The 20,130-nt window shown below is 36.4% G+C and overlaps 1 protein-coding gene across 1 annotated transcript in view; it reads right to left on the minus strand.

The window, feature by feature from the left end:
• Positions 1-20,130, minus strand: part of DISC1 (DISC1 scaffold protein) — a 2,387,713-nt gene that overhangs the window by 1,597,850 nt on the left and 769,733 nt on the right. Inside the window, exon 4 of the mRNA XM_044077020.1 lies at positions 20,102-20,130. This exon is cut by the window's right edge and continues 125 nt beyond it. Coding sequence (XP_043932955.1) covers positions 20,102-20,130 — 29 coding nt within the window. The remainder of the gene's footprint in view (positions 1-20,101) is intronic.

Here is a 20,130-nt window from a genome sequence, read left to right on the forward strand (position 1 = left end):
AAATTGCCCATTCAAGTATGGACAGTGACTATCTATATTGCACACATACGAGCTGAGTAAAATTAGTAAAATTAGTAGAAGGTGATGAGCCTGTAATATCTACTATTCCTGATCAGACAGCTATGTACATGCCTAGGTGATCGTGGGGGATGAAGGAGCAGACTTCCTTCTGGTTTGCCTGTTGACAGAGTTCAACAGTCTAATGGATAAAGGGAAAAAACTGCTGTTCAGCCTGGAAGTCTTGCAGTGCACACTTCTGTACCTTCTACCCTGAGGAGAGGCGGAAGAACATGCCATTTGCAGGATGGGTAAGGTCATTAGTTATCTTTCTGGCTCCTCCTATGCAGTGAGTCTCATGTAAGTCTTCCAAGGGTGCAAGTGAAGAACCAACCGTTACTACTCACCAGAGAGATCTATGCGATACTATGATGTTGTTGGTTAGGATGCTTTTGATGGTACCCCTGTAGAATATGTGGAGGATGAACTGCGAGAAGTTTGTTTTTCTCAGTTTCTTTTAGAAATGCAACCACTGCTGCACTTTTTTGACAGTGCAATTGGTATGCACTATTCAGGACAAGTCCTCTGAGATGTGCATTCCCAGAAATGTTGTGCTCTTGACCCTCTCCACTGATACCTCTTTCATCTCTAGAGGTTTATGTACTTCCTGAGACCTTAAGTCCACAATCAGTTCTTTGGTTTTGCTGACATTAAAAGCTAATTTGTTGCTATTACACCAGCCCATCAGGTACTCCACCTCACTTCTGTAGGCTGTTTCCTCTCTGTTCTGACCAAACCCATAACCCTGGTGTCATCTGTAAATTTGATGATTTTATTGGACTCCTGTCTGACCATGCAGTCTTATGTCAGAAAGGTGAATAATAAAAGATTTATGCTTCCAGAACTGTTGATGCCCACACAAACCTTTTGAGGCCTGTCGGTGAGGAAACTTAGGACCTAGTTGCATAATAGGGTGTTGATGCCCAGCTGTACTAGTTTCTTTACTAGATTCTGAGGGATGACAGTACTGAAGGCAGAACTGACACCTATGACTAGCATTCTGGCATAGTAGTTCTTACCTTCCAAGTGGGTTATGGTTTCATGTAGTGCTAGAGAGATGGCATCTGCTGTGTTGCGGTTTGGCCTATATGCAGACTGCAGTGTGTCCAAAGTTGCTGGTATGCTTGAGGTTATGCAGTTTAATCAGCCTTTCAAAACACTGCATCACTGTCGAAGTCACAGCAACTAGTCTGTAATCATTTAGACTTGTTGGTTGTGGTTTCTTGGGTAACGGAATGATGGTCATCTTCTTAAAGCACCTTGGTACACTGGCTAGTTGCAGTGAAGTGTTGAAAATGTCCATGAACACTGGTGCCAATTCTGGCACACAGTCTTTCAGTACCCTGCCCATAATGTTATCAGGGCCAGCTGTTTTTCTTGGGTTGACACGTTTCAAGGTTCTTAGGACACCTATTGTGTTTAGGTGCAGCACTACTTCATCCTTACCAGCAGGAAGTTTTTTGACACCATTTTGTTATCCATATCAAATCTGCTGAAGAAGTTATTCAGCTCATTCAAGAATTCAGTGCTGTCATCACAAGAGGATGATGCAGGTTTATAGTCAGTTATGGTTTGTATGCCCTTCCATAGACATCTGGTATCATTAAAGTGACACTGGATCTTTCTACCATAGGTTCTCCTTGCTTCTTTTATAGCTTTGCTCAGTTTGCCTCTGGCTACTTTTTAGGGCTTCCTTGCCCTTGGATCTCAAAGCTGCATTTTGTGCTTTTATGAGCTCATACTGATTAACCAAGGCTTTTGGTTTGCCCATATGGTGATGCACTTCTTGACAGTTATGTCATCTACACATTTCGAGATGTAAGCTGTTACCGACTCTGTATATGCTTCCAGGTCAATTTGCTTATTTGACAAGGCTGCTTCCCTAAACACTGACTAGTCCATACACTCGAAGCCGTCCTAAAAGTGATGAAACTGCTCCCTAAGGCCACAGCCTTATTTGTTTACTTGTTGGTTTGCCAGATTTTAGCAGTGGTTTATATGCAAGAACCAGCATGATGGCAAGATGATCAGAGGTTCCAAGATTTGGAGAAGGTGCTGCCTTATATGCCTGCTTTATGTTAGGGTATACCTTATTCAGTGTATTCATTCTCCTCATGGCAAAATTCATATGTTGATGGTAGTGGGGTAGTACTGACTTTAGGCTGGTCTGGTTAAGGGTCATTAAAGTCTATGGACAACATACACATTTTTACTATACTGATGCCACTAAGGTTAAAGCTCACTGGTTTTCCTCAGTGAAGTCATGTATGGAAAATGGACTTTTCAAAACTATTTTTCATACAGGAATATCAGCAGAAAATGTTCCCTATTCGGCAGTGGTGCTGTTTGGCAGTTTATGTACCACATGTGATAGTGCAAAAGTAAACTTTAAAATACTGAAAAATCACTTTAAATAAGTCAGTACATGTTGCATTTTTCCATACCTGCAAGGCCACTGACATTCCAAGTCATTATTCTTAATGCAGTCATTCTAATGAGTGAAAAATGATTTATATGTCACTTCATTTCTGTATGCATTTCCTTTTAGCAACCTACATAAACATACTAATAGCTGGAAACATAAAATCTCTTTTTAGCTTTATTTTACATTTTTCCAAACAGAACAGTTCACTATATCCAGTGACGGATCCAGGAATTTGCAAAAGAAGGGGGTGCAGCCTGAAAAATATACCACCAAACTGTCTGCTTTCCAGACCCAAGAAAAAACACTTCTGGATCACAAAGTTCTAATCCAGAAAAGAAACTTTAAAATCCAGTTCTTCTGTGAAAAAAAGTATCCATTTTTTGCTGCTTCAATTTTGATATTTTAGAAAGATTTTCAATCCATTTTTGTACTTCATTGATATTGAAGTTGAGCAGAACCAGCACCTGGGAGTGATGTGGATCAGCTAACCATGTTGGGTTTCTTGTTTAGATAGAAAACAGAGCAGCTGGAGTTTCTTCAAGTTGGAGGCGACACATTAGGTAAGTTGGCTTCCTCTGAGAAGGTGGTTTCAGGTTTTAGAGGGAGGGTATCTTGTAGAAGATATTAATCATTTATAAAATTAGGTATCTGAGAGGTATTATTAATTGGGGAATTATACTCCCAGAGGTCTCAGGGTAGTACTCCTGGAGTCTCAGGGTTTACGGATGAGTGTTCTGATAATATTGGGATGGTGGGTCTCGAGAGCTGGAAGAAGAGGCTATGGTTTGAAAATTTAAATGAAGCTGGAAAAAAATGTTAATTGAACTTCTGAAAAAATTGAAAGAAAGGAAATAAACTATGAAATCAAAATTTCACGAAAAGAGGTTGGCAACACATCCGGATTTATCAAAGTGCAGAAATCAACCGAAACAGCATCGAGGTAAAATACAGGTAAATAAAGATTTTGATCAAGGGAATAAAATCCAGGGCGAGGCAGACTGGGAAGAATAAAACTGGCAAGATAATCAGAGGAGGAGCTTAAGAGTAAACACCAGCGACAACAGATTAAGGCTTCAAGAGAGGTTCAAACAAAGAAAGTGTCTCTTAGAAAATATCCAGATTCAGGAGGAAATTTCTTTTGAAATTGAAAATCCGGTGTTTATTTTGAAAATTTCAAAGGAAATAAGAAAGCAAGGTTCAAATTCAGTGCTAACGCAAGAGAAAAGGTCGACTCCAAAGAGGCCTTTCGAGTCGGAGCGTTACTCAAGCACTACCAGAGAGGTCTGTGGACTGATTATAGAACAGCTGTTTTTTTTGAGAGAAATAACCAGTTTTGTTTTTTGTTTTTTCTAATTGTTTTTTTTACATACTCAATCTATCTGATTGTTTACCATTTTAAAAAATGAATTTTTAAACATAATTAAAGTGCGTGATTAATCAAATATACAAGGGTTCCTTTACAAATTTTTATTGAGGGAATTTAATTTTCCTTTTGGACATAATTAAATTTTTACAATTTTTTAAATAAAAATATTGTTAATGTATAATGTTCATGATGAATTTAATGCATAATGAAAAATTTGATTAATTTGATATTTTGATGATTGAAAATGATATGATCTTGAATGATATTTCCATGAAAAAAATGTTGATGATGAAAATTCCTTGAGAATGTTGAATATGTGAATGAGGATAAGGACTTTAAAACTCACAGGTTTAATGGTAACAAATATTAGTCAAGTTAAGATTAAATTCTTGTATATTTTTTTATTTCAGAGATTTTTGTTAATTTTTTGAGAAGTTTTTATTTTTTTTACTTCAAAATATGAAAATGTTCAACATGAATATGAAAGTTACTTTTTATGTAATGAAAGTTATGAAGTTGTAATGGATGATTTTATAATTATTTTGGAATCAGACAAAGGTGTTTTATTTTTTTTTATATAATTGATAGAATTTAATTTCTTTATAGATGAATTTTTTATATTTTTCTTTGCTTTATTCTATATTGTTTAATAACAATTTATATATTTGAATTATTGCTGAATGAAATGCTACAATTTAGAGAAAAATAGAAAAGGGTTTTATGTCCCATGGTGAAAATACATGGTGATTTTATTTTTAGGAAATTGTTAAATAAAATCCAATTTTTGTTTTATTTTTTTATTAAAAAATAACCCTTTGTTTTTTCAGAATTCAGGATCAATAGTTTCTTTTTCAGGCTTTACAATTAAGGTTTAATTTTTTTGGATGGGAATTTAAAGGAATATTTGTTGAGAATTTTTCCACATAAAGAAAAAGGAAGGTTTTGGCACAGTTTCAAAGGAAAAATTAGGATGAAAACTAAATACTATAGGTCCTGTGTGTTACAATTATTTCATGGAAGCTATTACACAATGGCCTGGGGAGAAGAAGCTCAACTCACTTCATTATTTCACTGGTGGAATTTTTCTTCATACTACTGGGTTTAAATTTTGCCTTAAATTTTTTCAACAAAAACAATTTTTTTTTAATTTTAGCAAAAAAGAGGCCCATATGCTCTCTTTGTCATGGGGCATTTCATATCATGGTATTTGGAAGCATTAAAATTTTTTTTCATTTTACACCAAAAAGTTTTTGTTTTAAGATTTATCTTGATTTTATGCAGAGTAAATGTTTTCAGAGATTTGAAAGATTCATTCGTAGAGATTCAAACAAAAGTAAATCCATTTGGATTAGACTTTACTTATCAGGTAAATACTTATCAGGTAAATTTTTTTTTTTGATTTTTTTTATTTTTAATTGGTTTGGATTATAAATAGAACATAAACAAATAAATACAGTAAAACATATTAAATAACTTCTTGCATGCAGCCAGTATCTTGTTCTATTCATTTTTTTTGAATTGCCCTGAATTTGAAGAAAATAAACATTATTGAAATGAAAAGATTCAAAATATATTTTATGACATCATGAGAAATTAATGGAGAAAAAACATCTAGGAATAATGTCTATTCTAGGAGAACGTTCAAGGGAATAATGTTAAAGTTGAATAAACAGAGGCTGAACAGGAACAGTAAGAGAATTGGGAATGAATTTGAATGAATGAAAAAAAGGAATTTGGGGGGGATACTTTTAATTTTTGTTTCTAATTTTCTCTCCTTTTTCTTATTCTGAAGAATATTTGTTTGAATATGTTGTGTTTAATAACTAGTGATGATTTTTTTGAAAAAAAAAAAAAACCAAATTTTTTTTTTTTTTAGATGTAAAAATCTGAAGGAAAAATTTTAGAAGAAGGGCAGGCAATTAGGGCAAAGGAGGATAGAAGTTCTTTTTGCAGACCAATAAAATGTTTAATGTAGGTTAAATTTTAAATTTTATTAAATTAAAAATTTAAAGGGTTAAATACCATGCATTATCATTTTTTGATCATAATATTTGGGGTGGTTTTGGGTATCATTGGGGTGCAGTTGTAAAAATATAAAAAAAATATACAATAGGATAAGCGTGAGGTCAAGTTAAACGGAACACCTGGGGAGAGATTATAGGAACAGTAGGGCTGTATAGTTCAGTTGCCACCATTTTCCAATTTTTTCATAATGAAGAAAATGGTTTTTTTTGAATTATTATTTGGCAATGGGGGGGGGGAATGAAAAAAAATAAAAAAAATTTTCAAAACTAATTAAATTGAATATGGAATCTAAATTTATTATTAATTAACTCTATTTTCCCAATGGTATGAATTTAGAAGTATAAATTTATTATTATATTTATTATTTATTGTATATTGTATATTTTAAATATAAATATATATATAATTGATAATTAATTGATATGATTGATGAACTGAGGTGTGTGTTATTATTATTATTACTATGCAAAACATTGTTATTCATGTGAGAAGAAGGCGAAGGCGGCAGAATCCAGTAAAGAAAATTTTCAATCCAGTTTTGCTGCTTCATTTATTTTGCTTTCCAGACCCCCTGGAGTGAAATGTGGTGTAAAAGTTGACTTCTCAGGCAGGAGCTACTGTGACAGCTGATATGACAGCAAAATCTAATTATATATATATATATATATATATATATATATATATATATATATACTTAACTGTACTTTATTGTGGTGTGGTTGTGGTACTGGAAGTAGCTAACTCCTGTTCAACACATAGCGGATTTATAGACAGTAACAACTGTTTCAGTGCAGGCTTGGGACAAATGTATGGTCACCCATGCAAAGTCACACCCTATGTCTATAGTGACATAGCTTGCATATATATATATTATGATAAACTAGCAAACAGTTGTACTGAAAATGAAATTATCTCCACAAGTATTATAGCAAATATTTAAGTTATTTTATAAGTAAATAACCCTTGTGTGATTAAAGAAGCACCTCAGTTAATTGCAACTGCCACAGTAATGAAAAATTGCCAAAAAAGCAAAAACTCATTTCAGTTAAATGTTCATTACATAAACAAGCATTACCACTGTATCATTTCACAGGGAAATTCAGCTAAAAACCCACATTACTATCATGCAAAAGTTATTTAAATATAAGCCAGAAAAAGAGACTTTTGGATGAATCAGCAAATATTCCCTTTAATTTGTGCAAAATGGCTACTCAAAAAATGTTCTTTGGCAGAATATAAAATCAACAATATTATCTTCTTACAGATCATAGTTTTTTCAGTGGTTTTAAGATCAGCGACAAAGGAACCAAATATTAAGCAAACAGCAGGCAGCTAATCATTTTCCTCCAGAGCCCCAACAATTAAATCTACTTCGTACATATCAAGGGACAAATTCAGTAGTCCATCTTATTTCTCATAAATACACACTAGTCCTGCAAAGCCACAGTGAAGACATTAACCAGTTTAAATTCATACACTTATAAATTGAATTTACAGTTCATTTTTAAATGCTATTAGCAATGGTACTGCCGATAGTAACAGTTTAAACAAAAAAAAGTGTTCTTAATCATAACCATACATTCACACCTGTTCTACAGGTCTTTGAAATAGGAGTAGAAAGGGACTGTAGGCTCATGTTGAACAGCAGAGCAAATACATGATTTTTCAATTTATCTAAAAAGTTGTTTTAAAGAGGTATGCAGGACAACACCAGGCAATGAAGAGACAAGATTATTATAAGAACTCATGATTATGAAATGAAATGTTATTAAATCCTTAACAACAGTGATGTACACTTAAAAACTAGTACCTTGGAAGTACATCAAGCACACAAATAAACTGATAACGTATTAATGTGAATTAGATGAAAATTGTGATAAAACCATATAGGACTACAGCATTTTGATAACACACACTCATAGACTTGGGACTTTATTTTTTCAAAAATTACATAAACAGGCTCTTGATCCCGCTTAAGGCCTATTGTATTTGCAGCAGGTAGCAAAACCAATAAAGTATCTTTCTTCTGGATACTGCATTTAATTCCATGTTTCAGAGGTGTACATGTGTGTGTGTGTGTGTGTGTGTGTGTGTGTGTGTGTGTGTGTGTGTGTGTGTGTGTGTGTGTGTGTGTGTGTGTGTGTGTGTGTGTGTGTGTGTGTGTCAGCTATTCGGCAGGGACACGAAGCACTGGTTGGACAGAGAGGGTACTGGAGGTTAGCTTGCCAGCTAGGCTGAGATCTGGACCCTTTAGTTGTGCCAGTGGGGAGTCTTATTGGGGACCTGGGGAGCAAGGGAGCAACCAGCCCCAGACTGACTGTGATCTCTGTGTGCACTTAAGGGAAATTGTACTTTACTGTGTGTATTTCTTATCCTTTCTTCATATGTGAGACACCCTCTCTGGTGTTAGTGGTGAGGATTGAGGCTCCTTGATTGCTGGGCCAGGGCACGGGCGTCACAGGAGTTAAGATTTTTCTAGCAGCACAAGTGTATACTCCTACCATCAGAATAGTCGTGTTATGCAAACAACGGAAACTAATTTTAGATAACTTTTTTGTGTTTGGAAATGACATTAAAAGAAGTTGAGTTAGCCCCATTGTTTGCTGTCTTGATCATGGCTGAGTAGCAGGATACTTGGCTCATTTTCCTAGCCATCAGTGCAGAGCAGCATGATCTACTCCCCTGTTACGTTTTTCATGGTTCACAGTAACCAACTGTCAATGCACTCCCAAAACAAACTGCAAATATGACTTGAAAGGGGGAAAAAGCCTGTTAAAAAGCAATTAGCTATGAATGGCTATGTGACAAAGGGAGATACTGCCATCTGGGATTTTGTAAATAATTATATGTCATTTGTGAATATCAACATGATTTATATAAGATGCTTGTGTTACAAATGTATTAGAACTGTATGTCGTGTATATCATAATGCTGGTACAGAAGTGTGTATTAAAAGTTTTTGGCAAAGTGTACCTTACTGGAAAAGAAAGAAATGTACATGCACTACTGTAACTATTTAAATATATATTTTAACAGTGGAAACTGGAATACAGGAGGTTAACTTCAGAAAAATAGCTGAAATTAAATTACTTATGGCTACACAATAAAAGATGATATCCTTCAGTTTGAATGCAGCAAGGAGACACAATGTCTGTACTGGGGAACTTTCTGCATTGTCGTTTAATGTGGAGGAATGGAAATTGTTTTATGACTTCCATCATCTGGCTAAGATCTGAGGAAAAGCCCTTGTCTGTGTATTTTCACAGGTCGATGCTAAATGCTACCAGATCCCATCAATGGTTGTTTTGGGGCCTGGGAACTAGGAGTCAGATGACAAGCAATGATGTCATTCTGAACATTATCCCAGTAGTAATATTTGAGATATTAATTTGAAAACTCTCTGAGAGAGAGAGAGAGACACAGCATTCTGTATTTCTGTCTTTGACCTGATAACAACAACTAGAGAAGATCCATTCACCACATCTGCCTTGCTCCGTAAGTAAGTTTCTAGGGAATCATAACTCTGTTAGATACAGTCAGGAATATAGCAAAGCTTAGTTTAGATATTCTTCTTCATTTATTAAAGACTGTCCTGCAATGCTGTTTTAAATATTTCCTGTGATTCTGAACTCTGATGTCACTGTAAATATATATTTATTATTGTCTTGCTCTTCTATTATTTATTATTAAATATATTTAAATATTTAGTTGTGGCTGATCTGTCTAGATATATTTAAGTTCTGAGAGCACTTGCATATTTATTTGGTGACACTGTGGGCCACTCCTAATAGCCTTGCTCTTGATCAAACTACCATTTGCATTAATAGTAACATTATACAGTAAGATTGGACACCCTTTGTTAGCGTCCTTAAAGTAGCAGATTAGGAGCTGCCTGGTGGCAGTGATAACTACCTTATAGTCTGGGCAAACGGGGCATATCTAGTAAACCTGTGCCAGCCTTTTCCAGGTGTGTGCGTGTGTGTGTGTGTGTGTGTGTGTGTGTGTGTGTGTGTGTGTGTGTAAATCAAACCTCAAAGAGTGTGTGTGTCCCTGTGGCAGGGACATGAAGTACTGGTTGGACAGAGAGGGTCCAGAAGGACTTGCCTTGGAACCCTGGCAAAGGACTCAACCCTATAGCTGTACCAGTGGGGAGTCTTATTGGAGATCTGGAGAAAGAGGAAGAAACCAGCCCCAGACTGACTGTGGTCTCTGTCTGTTCTTAAGGGAAATTGCACTTGATGCAGAGAGTTGCATCTGGTAATACTGTGCATGTGCCTTGTCATCCTCTCAGTGTACGTCCCCCACTGGTGCCAGTGGTGAGGACTGAGGCTCCTTCATTACTGGTTCAGTGGTGGAGCATCACAGGCTGTATGTTCATTATGCATCCACAGGCACTCCACCACTTCCAAAATGGCAAACTGTTTTAAGTTTTGTCAGAGGAAGTGCAGTGAGACTTGCTTCTGAGCTATCTCAGCAAAACAGACTCATCCAGCAACTGGAGGCAGAAAAACAGTTCCAAGAGTTGAATAGCAGTGTTTTTATTCCATGCGGCAGCCAAGGAGAATGTCTGTGCTCCATGCATAATTACAGGGAGTGTTTACAAGACGAAACTATTATAGCAGGTTTGTCCTTGGGCAGCAACAAGTTAAAAAATTAAGGGCAATAATACTAAGGGGAGGGCATGGGCATGTGCTTCCTGCAGTGATATGAGATTAAAAGAACCTTAGAGATGGCTTGCAGTACAGGAGTTTGAGGCACAGGGATGGATGGGAGGCTGGCATAATGGTTAAGATATTTACCTTAGAGACACAAGGTTCAGAATTTGATTGTCACATGGGGTAATTGGCTAGGCTTAAAATGGCCCACAAGAGCAGTTAAAGCCTAGTACTAATCTATGAACCAATGAAAAATGTGAAAATAGTTGAAAGGAGATATTTCAGAAACATTATTATTATTTTTATGTGCTGCGGCCACTAAATGGGGAGAAACATACTATACAATACAAAACAGAAATTGTGTGCAGAAGCCCACAGTGATCCTTTAAGGTAGTGTAGCTTGCAAAACAGTCTGCAAGTAAAAAAAAAAAAAATAGTGACACTGTAACCCCAAACCACGAAGCATACATTAAAGTGCCCAAGTCTTCTGTGCCATTGTTATGCTTTTTCATTTGTTGCTCTGCTCACTGCCCTCATCCATCTTAATTATTATCAGACTGAAGTTGTTCCCCTTTCCCCCCATGTGATTAGAGGAGTGACTTAAACAAAAGAAGAGTTTTACCATCTATGACAGCAGCATAACTCTATTAAAAATACCAATTACAAGTAATTTATGGATCTGACTGTCTCTATACGAGTGACACATGCTTTAGCACTTGTAGCACTGGCCAGTATCCATTTCGAGCAGGCTAACTTAATAACTAAAAAAATACAAGAATGCACAAAGCTTTTTTTTTTATTTTTAAACTGTTTTTGCAAGAATTACAAAAAATATCCGGTCGCCTGCCACTAAAAGGAAAAAAAAAATCTCATTCTTCTTTGCACTGCATATATGACAAACATTTTAAACGTTGTTGACTTCTTCCTCTATCCCATACCCGATCTACCATGATTAATTGTCTAAATACAGTGTGGGCAGGACAGACCAGGAGGTCAAGTTGACAGCCAAGTCTATGGCACTTCCTCCCTTGGCTGGTTCTCTCATTTCTCTGTTAAGGGAGCTTTTTGAGTATTTATTTTTCTTTAAGTACAGAAACATAGCATTTCCATACTTAAAGAAAAATAAATATTCAAAAGGCATCTCTACCAGATGAGTGAGATTAGTGCTACCAGATGAGTGAGATTAGCGTCTTATGCATAAGGCCAGCCATGGGTGCTGGCTTGTGTATACTTCTTCTGTCTAAACAAGAGTCCTGGGATGAGTAACTTCTATTGTTGGCTGGGTAATTTCATTAATTTAGGGAAAAAAATGCTCCCCAACTCAACTACTCAGAGAAATGTACTTTGTCACAATGCTTGCTTATTTAAACATATGTAATTGTGTTTTCTAGGAGCTTTCACTCATCAACAAGGAAGACTGAAAATTCCTCAACGCTTGCAACTGCATGCTCGCAACTTCACTCATGATTCATGCTAAGGACATCTGGCAATGGCAGAAGGGGGCTAAAAATAATTTAAAGAGGCAACTCTGCTATTTTAGTTTAAAATATTTTTCTCTTTTTTTTAAGGCATGCTGCTGCCTAATTGGTTGCCTGTGAAGTTATATGCAAAAAAAAAAAACTTTGCACAGTGGTATAGCCCTTATAAATTGCCACTCAGTATTTCTTACCTAGGAATATGGAGATCTTTATACACCACCAAAAGTGGTATGGTTAAAAGATTTGTTCACAGCAGCAAAAGGGGAGAGGGGAGCACATGCACCTGCACCATAGCCTAAATCAGCCATTGATATTCGCTATACTCAAATAGCACATAGCAAATCCACAAAACCATGTAACACTTTAAGAAACAAAATATACTCTTTCTAACTAGGAGAAGTAACTCAACCTCTACAGCTTGCTTACACAGACTTTATCTAAAACAAAGATCCGGTTGGCCATGCTAGTGCGCATGCTCGTAACTGTGGTGACCCAAATATAAGAATTTCTTTGTTTTAGTATTATCTTTTTTCCCATGCCATGCATGGAACTCAGAGTAAAAGCATACAAATAATGATTCCTTTCTAACTTACTCTTTAAACTGTTCCTTGGTTAACAAAGATGTAGTAACTGTTTAATTCTTAACTTAAAACTGTCTAATCACAACTGCTAGAGTAGTACACTCTTTAAATATAAACATTAGGCTAGCATTTTATTTTTATTTTTTTCACAGCTGACTCTTGCATTTCTCAAAGATCTTTTGAAAAGTTCACCTATCACCCCAGCAAGCTGTTAAGACATCCCATAATTGGATTCCTAAAGCTCCTGGGTGCTGCTATTCATTCTGTCAATTCTGAAGCAATCATTGACATACCTTCTTCACATTACACACACCTCAAAACACTCCAAAGAGGAAAACACCAAAATTTACCAGATTTATATACACGTATATACACTGATTTACATTTTAACCCACATAACCACCATACCTCTCAAAATCTTAAAGTAAGAAATCTGAACACAACCAGAAAAAATGGGGGACAAAGGCCAAAAAAGAGAGACAATTTTAAATATTGCTCTTACAAACTTAGAAAGCTGATAAAATAACAGGTTTTGCATTGACATACATTTTCTGAAGGTATGAAGTCTGCCACTCAAATGTCTATCATTATGTTCTGACTCCATTCCTCAATGATTTGCTGATGATTTGCAGGAAAACCACAATGTTATGAGAAACAGAACAAAAATATGAAGCAAAGATCTGGACGTTCTGGGAAAATCTGTACAATTGAGAGGTATAACCATTAAAAAAGCAATTCACCTATTTATAAACTATTCAATCAGATCATATGCCTCAGCAACTACAACATCTCTGCTTAGTAATGCTGTATTCTAGTACTCTGCAATGTTTGTCAATGTATATGCAGTTTACAACTAAAGATTCTAATAAGTAAATAAATTTTAGTGCTACTTTTAACTACTCTATATTCACTCACTAACACTATATAGCATTGCTAAAGCTGCAACTGTATGACTTAAGTAGAACTTTACAACTTTTAAATAATGGACCTCGGGTAATAAAATAAACATTTCTTACATCCTAGTTACCATGCTTTTTATCTGATTCCTTTCTCATTTTTTTCATTTTCTAACAGGCATTTTCACAGTATTATGCAAAGTAGAATTTTTATTTTTAGTTCTCCCGTTTGTTTAAAAAGTCAACTATTTTTCCTACTGTGATGCCCATGCCCTGGCCCAGCAATCAAGGAGCCTCAATCCTCACCACTAACACCAGAGAGGGCATCTCATATATGAGGAAAGGATAATAAATACACACAGTAAAATGCAATTTCCCTTAGGAGCACATAGAGATCACAGTCAGTCCGGGGCTGGTCACTCTCTTGCTCTCCAGGTCCCCAATAAGAATCCCCACTGGCACAGCTATAGGGTCCAGATCTCAGCCTAGTGGGCAAGCTAAAACCTCTAGCACCCTCTCTGTCCAACCAGTGCTTCCTGTCCCTGCCCAAGTAGCTGACACACACACACACACACACACACACACACACACACACACACACACACACACACACACACACGCGCACACACACCTTGAGAAGAGTTTATACAACCACACAGACACTCCTGGGGAAGGCTGGCACAGTTTCTCCAGCTGTGCACTTTCTCCCAGACTATACAGTAGCTCCACTTGCCACCACCCACTAATACATATCAGCTACTCAAAGGCCCTTAAATGGGTGTCCAATTATTACTGTGCAATATTATTATCCAATTGGTAGTATAGCCCATGGCTAAAGCTATTAGAGTGGCTTTGTACAATTTTACCAAAGGCATGCAAGTACTCTTAAGAGCTTAAATTATTTATACACAAAACAGCCACAGTTAAAAGGGTTTAAAATATTTAATAATAATTAAAAACACAAGACAATACTTTCTACTACACAGTGCTAGTCAGGAGTTCAGAGATCATGCAAAAATACTTAAAATAAATCAGTAGTACAGTTCTAACATCACTGAAAAACTCTTAGTCTACTCCTTCTAGTTCCTAGCTATTTCTAAAAGAAAACACAAGTCTAAGATAACTTACATATGAGCAAGACAGTGCTTTGAGTTGGATGTTCAAGAAAAAAATGCTTAATGCCTTCTGATTCTCTCTGTTTAAATTGCTATTTTCAGTCCTGATTCCCATCACATCATTTCACACTTTCCTGGGGTTCCCAGGCTGACAGATACTACATTATTGTTATCTTGCACCTGCAGGAAACTATAGTAATAAAAAGACATTTCACATGTAAACTCTAGTAATTATTCCTTAAGTTAAAACTATAGGCAGGATGCTTCACTCCAGACTCATTGACTCCAAAGTCTAACTTCAAAGGGACAGACATGAAATAATTTTAACTTCAAAGGACAGACAAAAAATGCTTGACTTAGCTTTCTTTACAGCAGAGGGTAATGTTGCTACATTGTTTTAAGTTCAGAATTTCACAGCACATTCTTTAAGAAAACAAGTCTGTAGTTCAACATTCATATTTACAAATGATAGAATTATGTATAAAATCCTATCCATTTTTGCTAAATGCCGATTGGTGGAGAAGACAAACTCAGCCAAAGGCCCATTGATATAGTCTTGAACGCTAAATATTCTATCTGGCTAGGCTGGCAGCCTTCATCTATCTTTACCCAATCTTCACACCTACTACCTTCAGTTACCGCTTCTTTCATTTGGGCACACCCTCCATATGTGGCACACATTTCAATAATAGTACAGCTACAATAGCTATTCTCTATACAAACTCTGGACTTTCCTACCTTCAATATTTTACCCCTCTTCCTCATTTTGGAAAGAAACAACCCCCTTTGTTGGTAAATTTGAAGCTTTGCCAATATTGGTTTTGTTTTTTCTTAGCAAACTGGGAGCATGATTACAATGTGACCTCTCAATCTAGATTTCCTGCTCAAAAATACCAGTCCAAATACTTGAGTGTTCAAACAAGTAATGCAGTCATTACCCTCAATTCTTTTTGGGAATGACAATAAATTTTAAATTTCCTCTTCTCAACCTGTACTCCAACTCAAGTGACTTCTGTTTAAATAATAATAACCGACTCGACATACACCACACTCGACTCTATTGTGTTTATTAAAAAGTTAAGCACTTTTGTTCTACTGGAACTTCATCAGAACGAATGCAATATCACTTCCTTTACCCTTTAAAAGGCAACTTTTATTAGAAGCAACCCATTCCTCTGTGATCAATGAAAAGGTGTCCATAGGTAGTCTGCTTTCTGTATCTCGTTGGAGCTTTTCTCCCCAGGCCAACACTGAAAATGGGCTCTTTTAGGCCCAGTGGACTTATCCTGGTAAACAAATGCAATACATAAATAAATAAATAACAGCTGACAGAATTTAAAGTATTTAATTTTAATACAAATGTTGAAACCGTAGATGGCATTCAATCATATTCAATAGGAAATGGTGGACTTTGCTTGCAAATTAGTATATTTTATTTATTATCCATTTAAAAAAAAGTCCTTCATAAAATTAAATGTGCATTTGATCGATTTAAATACTTCAGTGTACATTTGGTTTATTTTTTCCAACATATTAGAATCTATTTGTAGTCCAGCAGCTTCAGTCTGGCCTGCTTTCTAACATTCTGCCACAACGCTCTTCTCAACAGTTTTCCCTTCTCAAATCCTTGGGCTCTGTTCTTATTTCTGGTATTCTTCCTGCCTTGAAGACATCCAGTCTTTAGATTTTTCTCACCTGAACTGAATAGCTCCTAAAATAGAAACAATTACTGGCTTTGTTGTCAAATTCTCAGTTCTCGACATGGAAGAACTATTTTTGGTGTGTTGTTCAGGCTGCGGCAGTACCAAAAGTTCAACAATACAAAATGATTAAAGCTAAAGAAAACATAGGAACTAAATGCTCCTCCCTGCATCTTCATGTTTTAGCTGCACCACAAGACTCCTTCTACTCCAAACATACTAACTCTGATGTTGGACAACCTATTATTCCTTATCCCCAGTGCTGAGTAACCTTGTATTTAGTACAATTAACATTTCAATAAAAACAATATTTAGAAACAATTCAATGATAACACCTTCAAGGAATTTCCAGGTCTCCTCCATCCTGTGTCTGGTGTTGCATGGAGGCCTTCTCCACTGGTCTCTATGTGAGGAGCTCCCAGAAGTTACCACCTCTTTTGGTCATAAAGAACAAAACTTCTCTTTGTGGTATCTCTGAATTATAGGATTAAACTGTTGCCAGTTGCAGACAACACAGTGCCAGTGTGGGCCTTATCTTGTAATGTGACAGCCATGTGACACTTAGGATGATGTTGTTTAAATATGTGAATGCAGGACTTCATAATCAACAGCAAGGATCATTAGCCAAAGTGGGTATGCAGCAAAAAGAAGTGATGCTATGTAGCCAGTACTTCAAGCAATGTGCACAGGTAATCCTGAACACAGCTCTTCTAAGATTTTTGCTAAATGCCGATTGGTGGAGAAGACAAACTCAGCCAAAGGCCCATTGATATAGTCTTGAACGTTAAATATTCTATCTGTTTGGGCTGACATGCAGAAACAGACTCAGTGAATGATATTTTCTGGTGAGTAAATATTAACATCTGTGGTCCTTTTAGCAAAGAAAATAGCAAGTCAGCATTCAGACACATACAAAACATTTTCTTGCAGAGGTAATTTAAACATTTGGTTGCAATATTCCCTTTCAAAAGCAGTGCCTTTTTGGGGAGGGGTTGCTAGTGGACTGCACAACCTTTCAAATGCTATATTGTTCTTTATTAAATAAAACAAGCAGAAATGTAAATACATAATAACACAAAATTACACTGTATTGCATAAAAAATTACAGTACAGAAGGTAATGAAAACATCTCCCTATGTTATGATATAACTGAAGAAATGGAACTTTAATTGTACTGTTCTGTCATTTTAATAGATGGCTTATTTTTGTAAATCATATAACCATTTGGTAACAATAAGCATACCCCTGCTTCTCACTAAAATGAGTATGTATGATTTTTAGTGAACAGATGCTATGATCTTTTAAAAATCCACTGGACACTGAAGTATAACAGCCAAAGGGATTGTGACTGACTGTCTCATCTGGAGGAAAACACCCAAAATGTGCATCGCTCTGCCCAGTTCCAAGCTCTGCTGCAGTCTTAAGATTGGAATAATAACTCTGGTATAAGGTAGAACCTACAATGTCCTGAGGTTACAGTGTCAAAGAAGATCATGCAACCTCTCAAATCAATCACATCACTATACAAGCTAGTACTGAAGGATATCAGACAACTAAGACACTGATTGCAGCTCTGCCACCTGTGCTTCTGTCTGGAGGGGGTTCTTTTATATGCCCTACACACTCCCTTTCCCTGCTCTCCATACTTTTCGACTATATCTGAGGGCAACTCCCCCCCCCCCCGCCGTTTAGACCACACCTCCCCTTAGGAAGCACCATCAATAAGTGCTTTCCCATTTAGGATGGGCACATCCATTACTCCTTGCTGTTTCATCAGTTGCCCAAGCCACTAACTGAACCCAGATCACCTGACGCATGGCCAGGGCTTTATTCTTCTAAGCCACTATAGTGGCTTTTTCTATCCTTTTTGTCCTCCCCTTGCTGCCTGCTGACCAACTGGACAGGTGAAATCCTTGGTTACAGTCAAGGTGTCCCACAGGGCTCTGTACTAGCCCTTACTTGCTTAGATTGTATCTTTCAGACCTTACTTTTTCATCTGAGGTGTTCTACAGTCTATATGCTGAAGACCTGAAACTGGATAAACTGATTACAAGTGTTACAGATAAGGCATGTCTGCAAAATAATTTGACTAAACTGACCATTTGGGCACAGGAGAATAATAGTATTGATAAACTGAAAGGTGAATATTTAATACAGCACACAGTGATTGAAACTGTAGACCCATTTAAGGACCTGGGTATATGGGTAGATTCAGCTATGAGTTTTTCTAATCATATCAACCAATTGGCTAATGATAGTTATAGAACTATAGGTTGCATAAAAAGATTTATAAAGTCTAGGAAATCAAACAGAATGAAGTAATTGTTAGTTACATTACACCCAAACTTGAGTATGGAATAACAATATGGAAACCCTATAGGACAACAAGCGTGAGTAAACTGGAAAGAGTACAACGGAAATATACCAAGGGCATCCATGTATGTGAAAATCTAAGTTATTATGAAATACTAAAATATCTGAACTTATACAGTGTCTCTTACAGATATTTAAGAGGAGATCTTATTCAGGTATATAAGGCATTTAGGGACAACTACCTCTGGGAATGTTTGGGGTTATCAAAAAGTACCAGAGAATCATCAGATAACCTATGTAGACGATTCTATAGGAGAAGTGTACTAATTGGTTCTCTGACAGAGTAGCTGATGCTTGGAACAGACTACCAAATTACATTAAAGCAAGTACTAGTTCAGATATTTTTAAGAACAGCCTGGACATTTATTATGGGAACAAGTGTTTTGGCATATTGGCAAGCTAGAAGGGCTTTAATGCCCGTGCTTGAAACATTTGTATGTATGTATGTATGTATGTATGTGTGTATGTATGTATGTATGTGTGTATGTATGTATGTATGTATGTATGTATGTGTGTATGTATGTATGTATGTATGTATGTATGCATGTATGTATGTATGTATGTGTGTATGTATCATCTCTCCATGATCCGTCATCTCATTCTTCCCCTGTAAGGTCAGAGCTAATTGCAGAGAGGCTATCAGTCACACAACTTGCAGGGAAGTTTTCTATTTAGGCCCTAAACCCACCTCTGGTGACATGGGTACTCATATCACTGCAAGGACCCGGTATGCCCTCACCATAGATGTGAATGCTCCCATCTAGGCAACTGATGTCATACTCTAAAACAGCAATATTCAGACTGCATTTTCCTTACAATATAAACCAGGTCCTCTCACAAAAAAAGTTTTCTGCAATCCTGGCATCTCAAAAGATAGAATTCTAAAGCCCCTCTGTGTATTTTTTGCAGTTCTTCTGTGTTGCATTAAAACACTTTCAGAAAGACTCAAAAAAAACAGAACCAGCAAAACAAACTAAATAAATAATAATGCTGGCAGGAAGAGTTTCACAGGCACAAATCACTAAGGTGTTGATAAACCACAGGTGTATTTAATGATAAAAATCCACAAGAAAAACAAATAAAATGTGAGCGCTTTCGTTAAACAAGTGTTAACTTCATCAGACTTTCAGAAAGACAACTGAATTCCTGATGAAGTCAGTGTGACACTCTCTGGCATATGTGCAAAATACAGGCACCATATCATGTTTTTGAGCGCAAGGCTTCAGAATATCAATACCCAATTAGACAAACAAAATTGTAGTTTAAAGGCAAATTAACTAATAAAAAGAGAGATTATGCTTTCTACCACTAATTGTCTTTGCAACAAAATTGATAAACACAGTAAATAAATCTGTACAGGATTCTTAACCAGGAATTACTGCAATGAATAGGCACCAGCAGCAGTACGTCATTCTAATTCCACTACTTACCCAGCTTCACTGAAAGTTGGACACAATGC

This window comes from Protopterus annectens, chromosome 1.part1 (assembly GCF_019279795.1).
Source record: "Protopterus annectens isolate FY-2018-M chromosome 1.part1, PAN1.0, whole genome shotgun sequence".
NCBI lineage: Eukaryota > Metazoa > Chordata > Ceratodontiformes > Protopteridae > Protopterus > Protopterus annectens.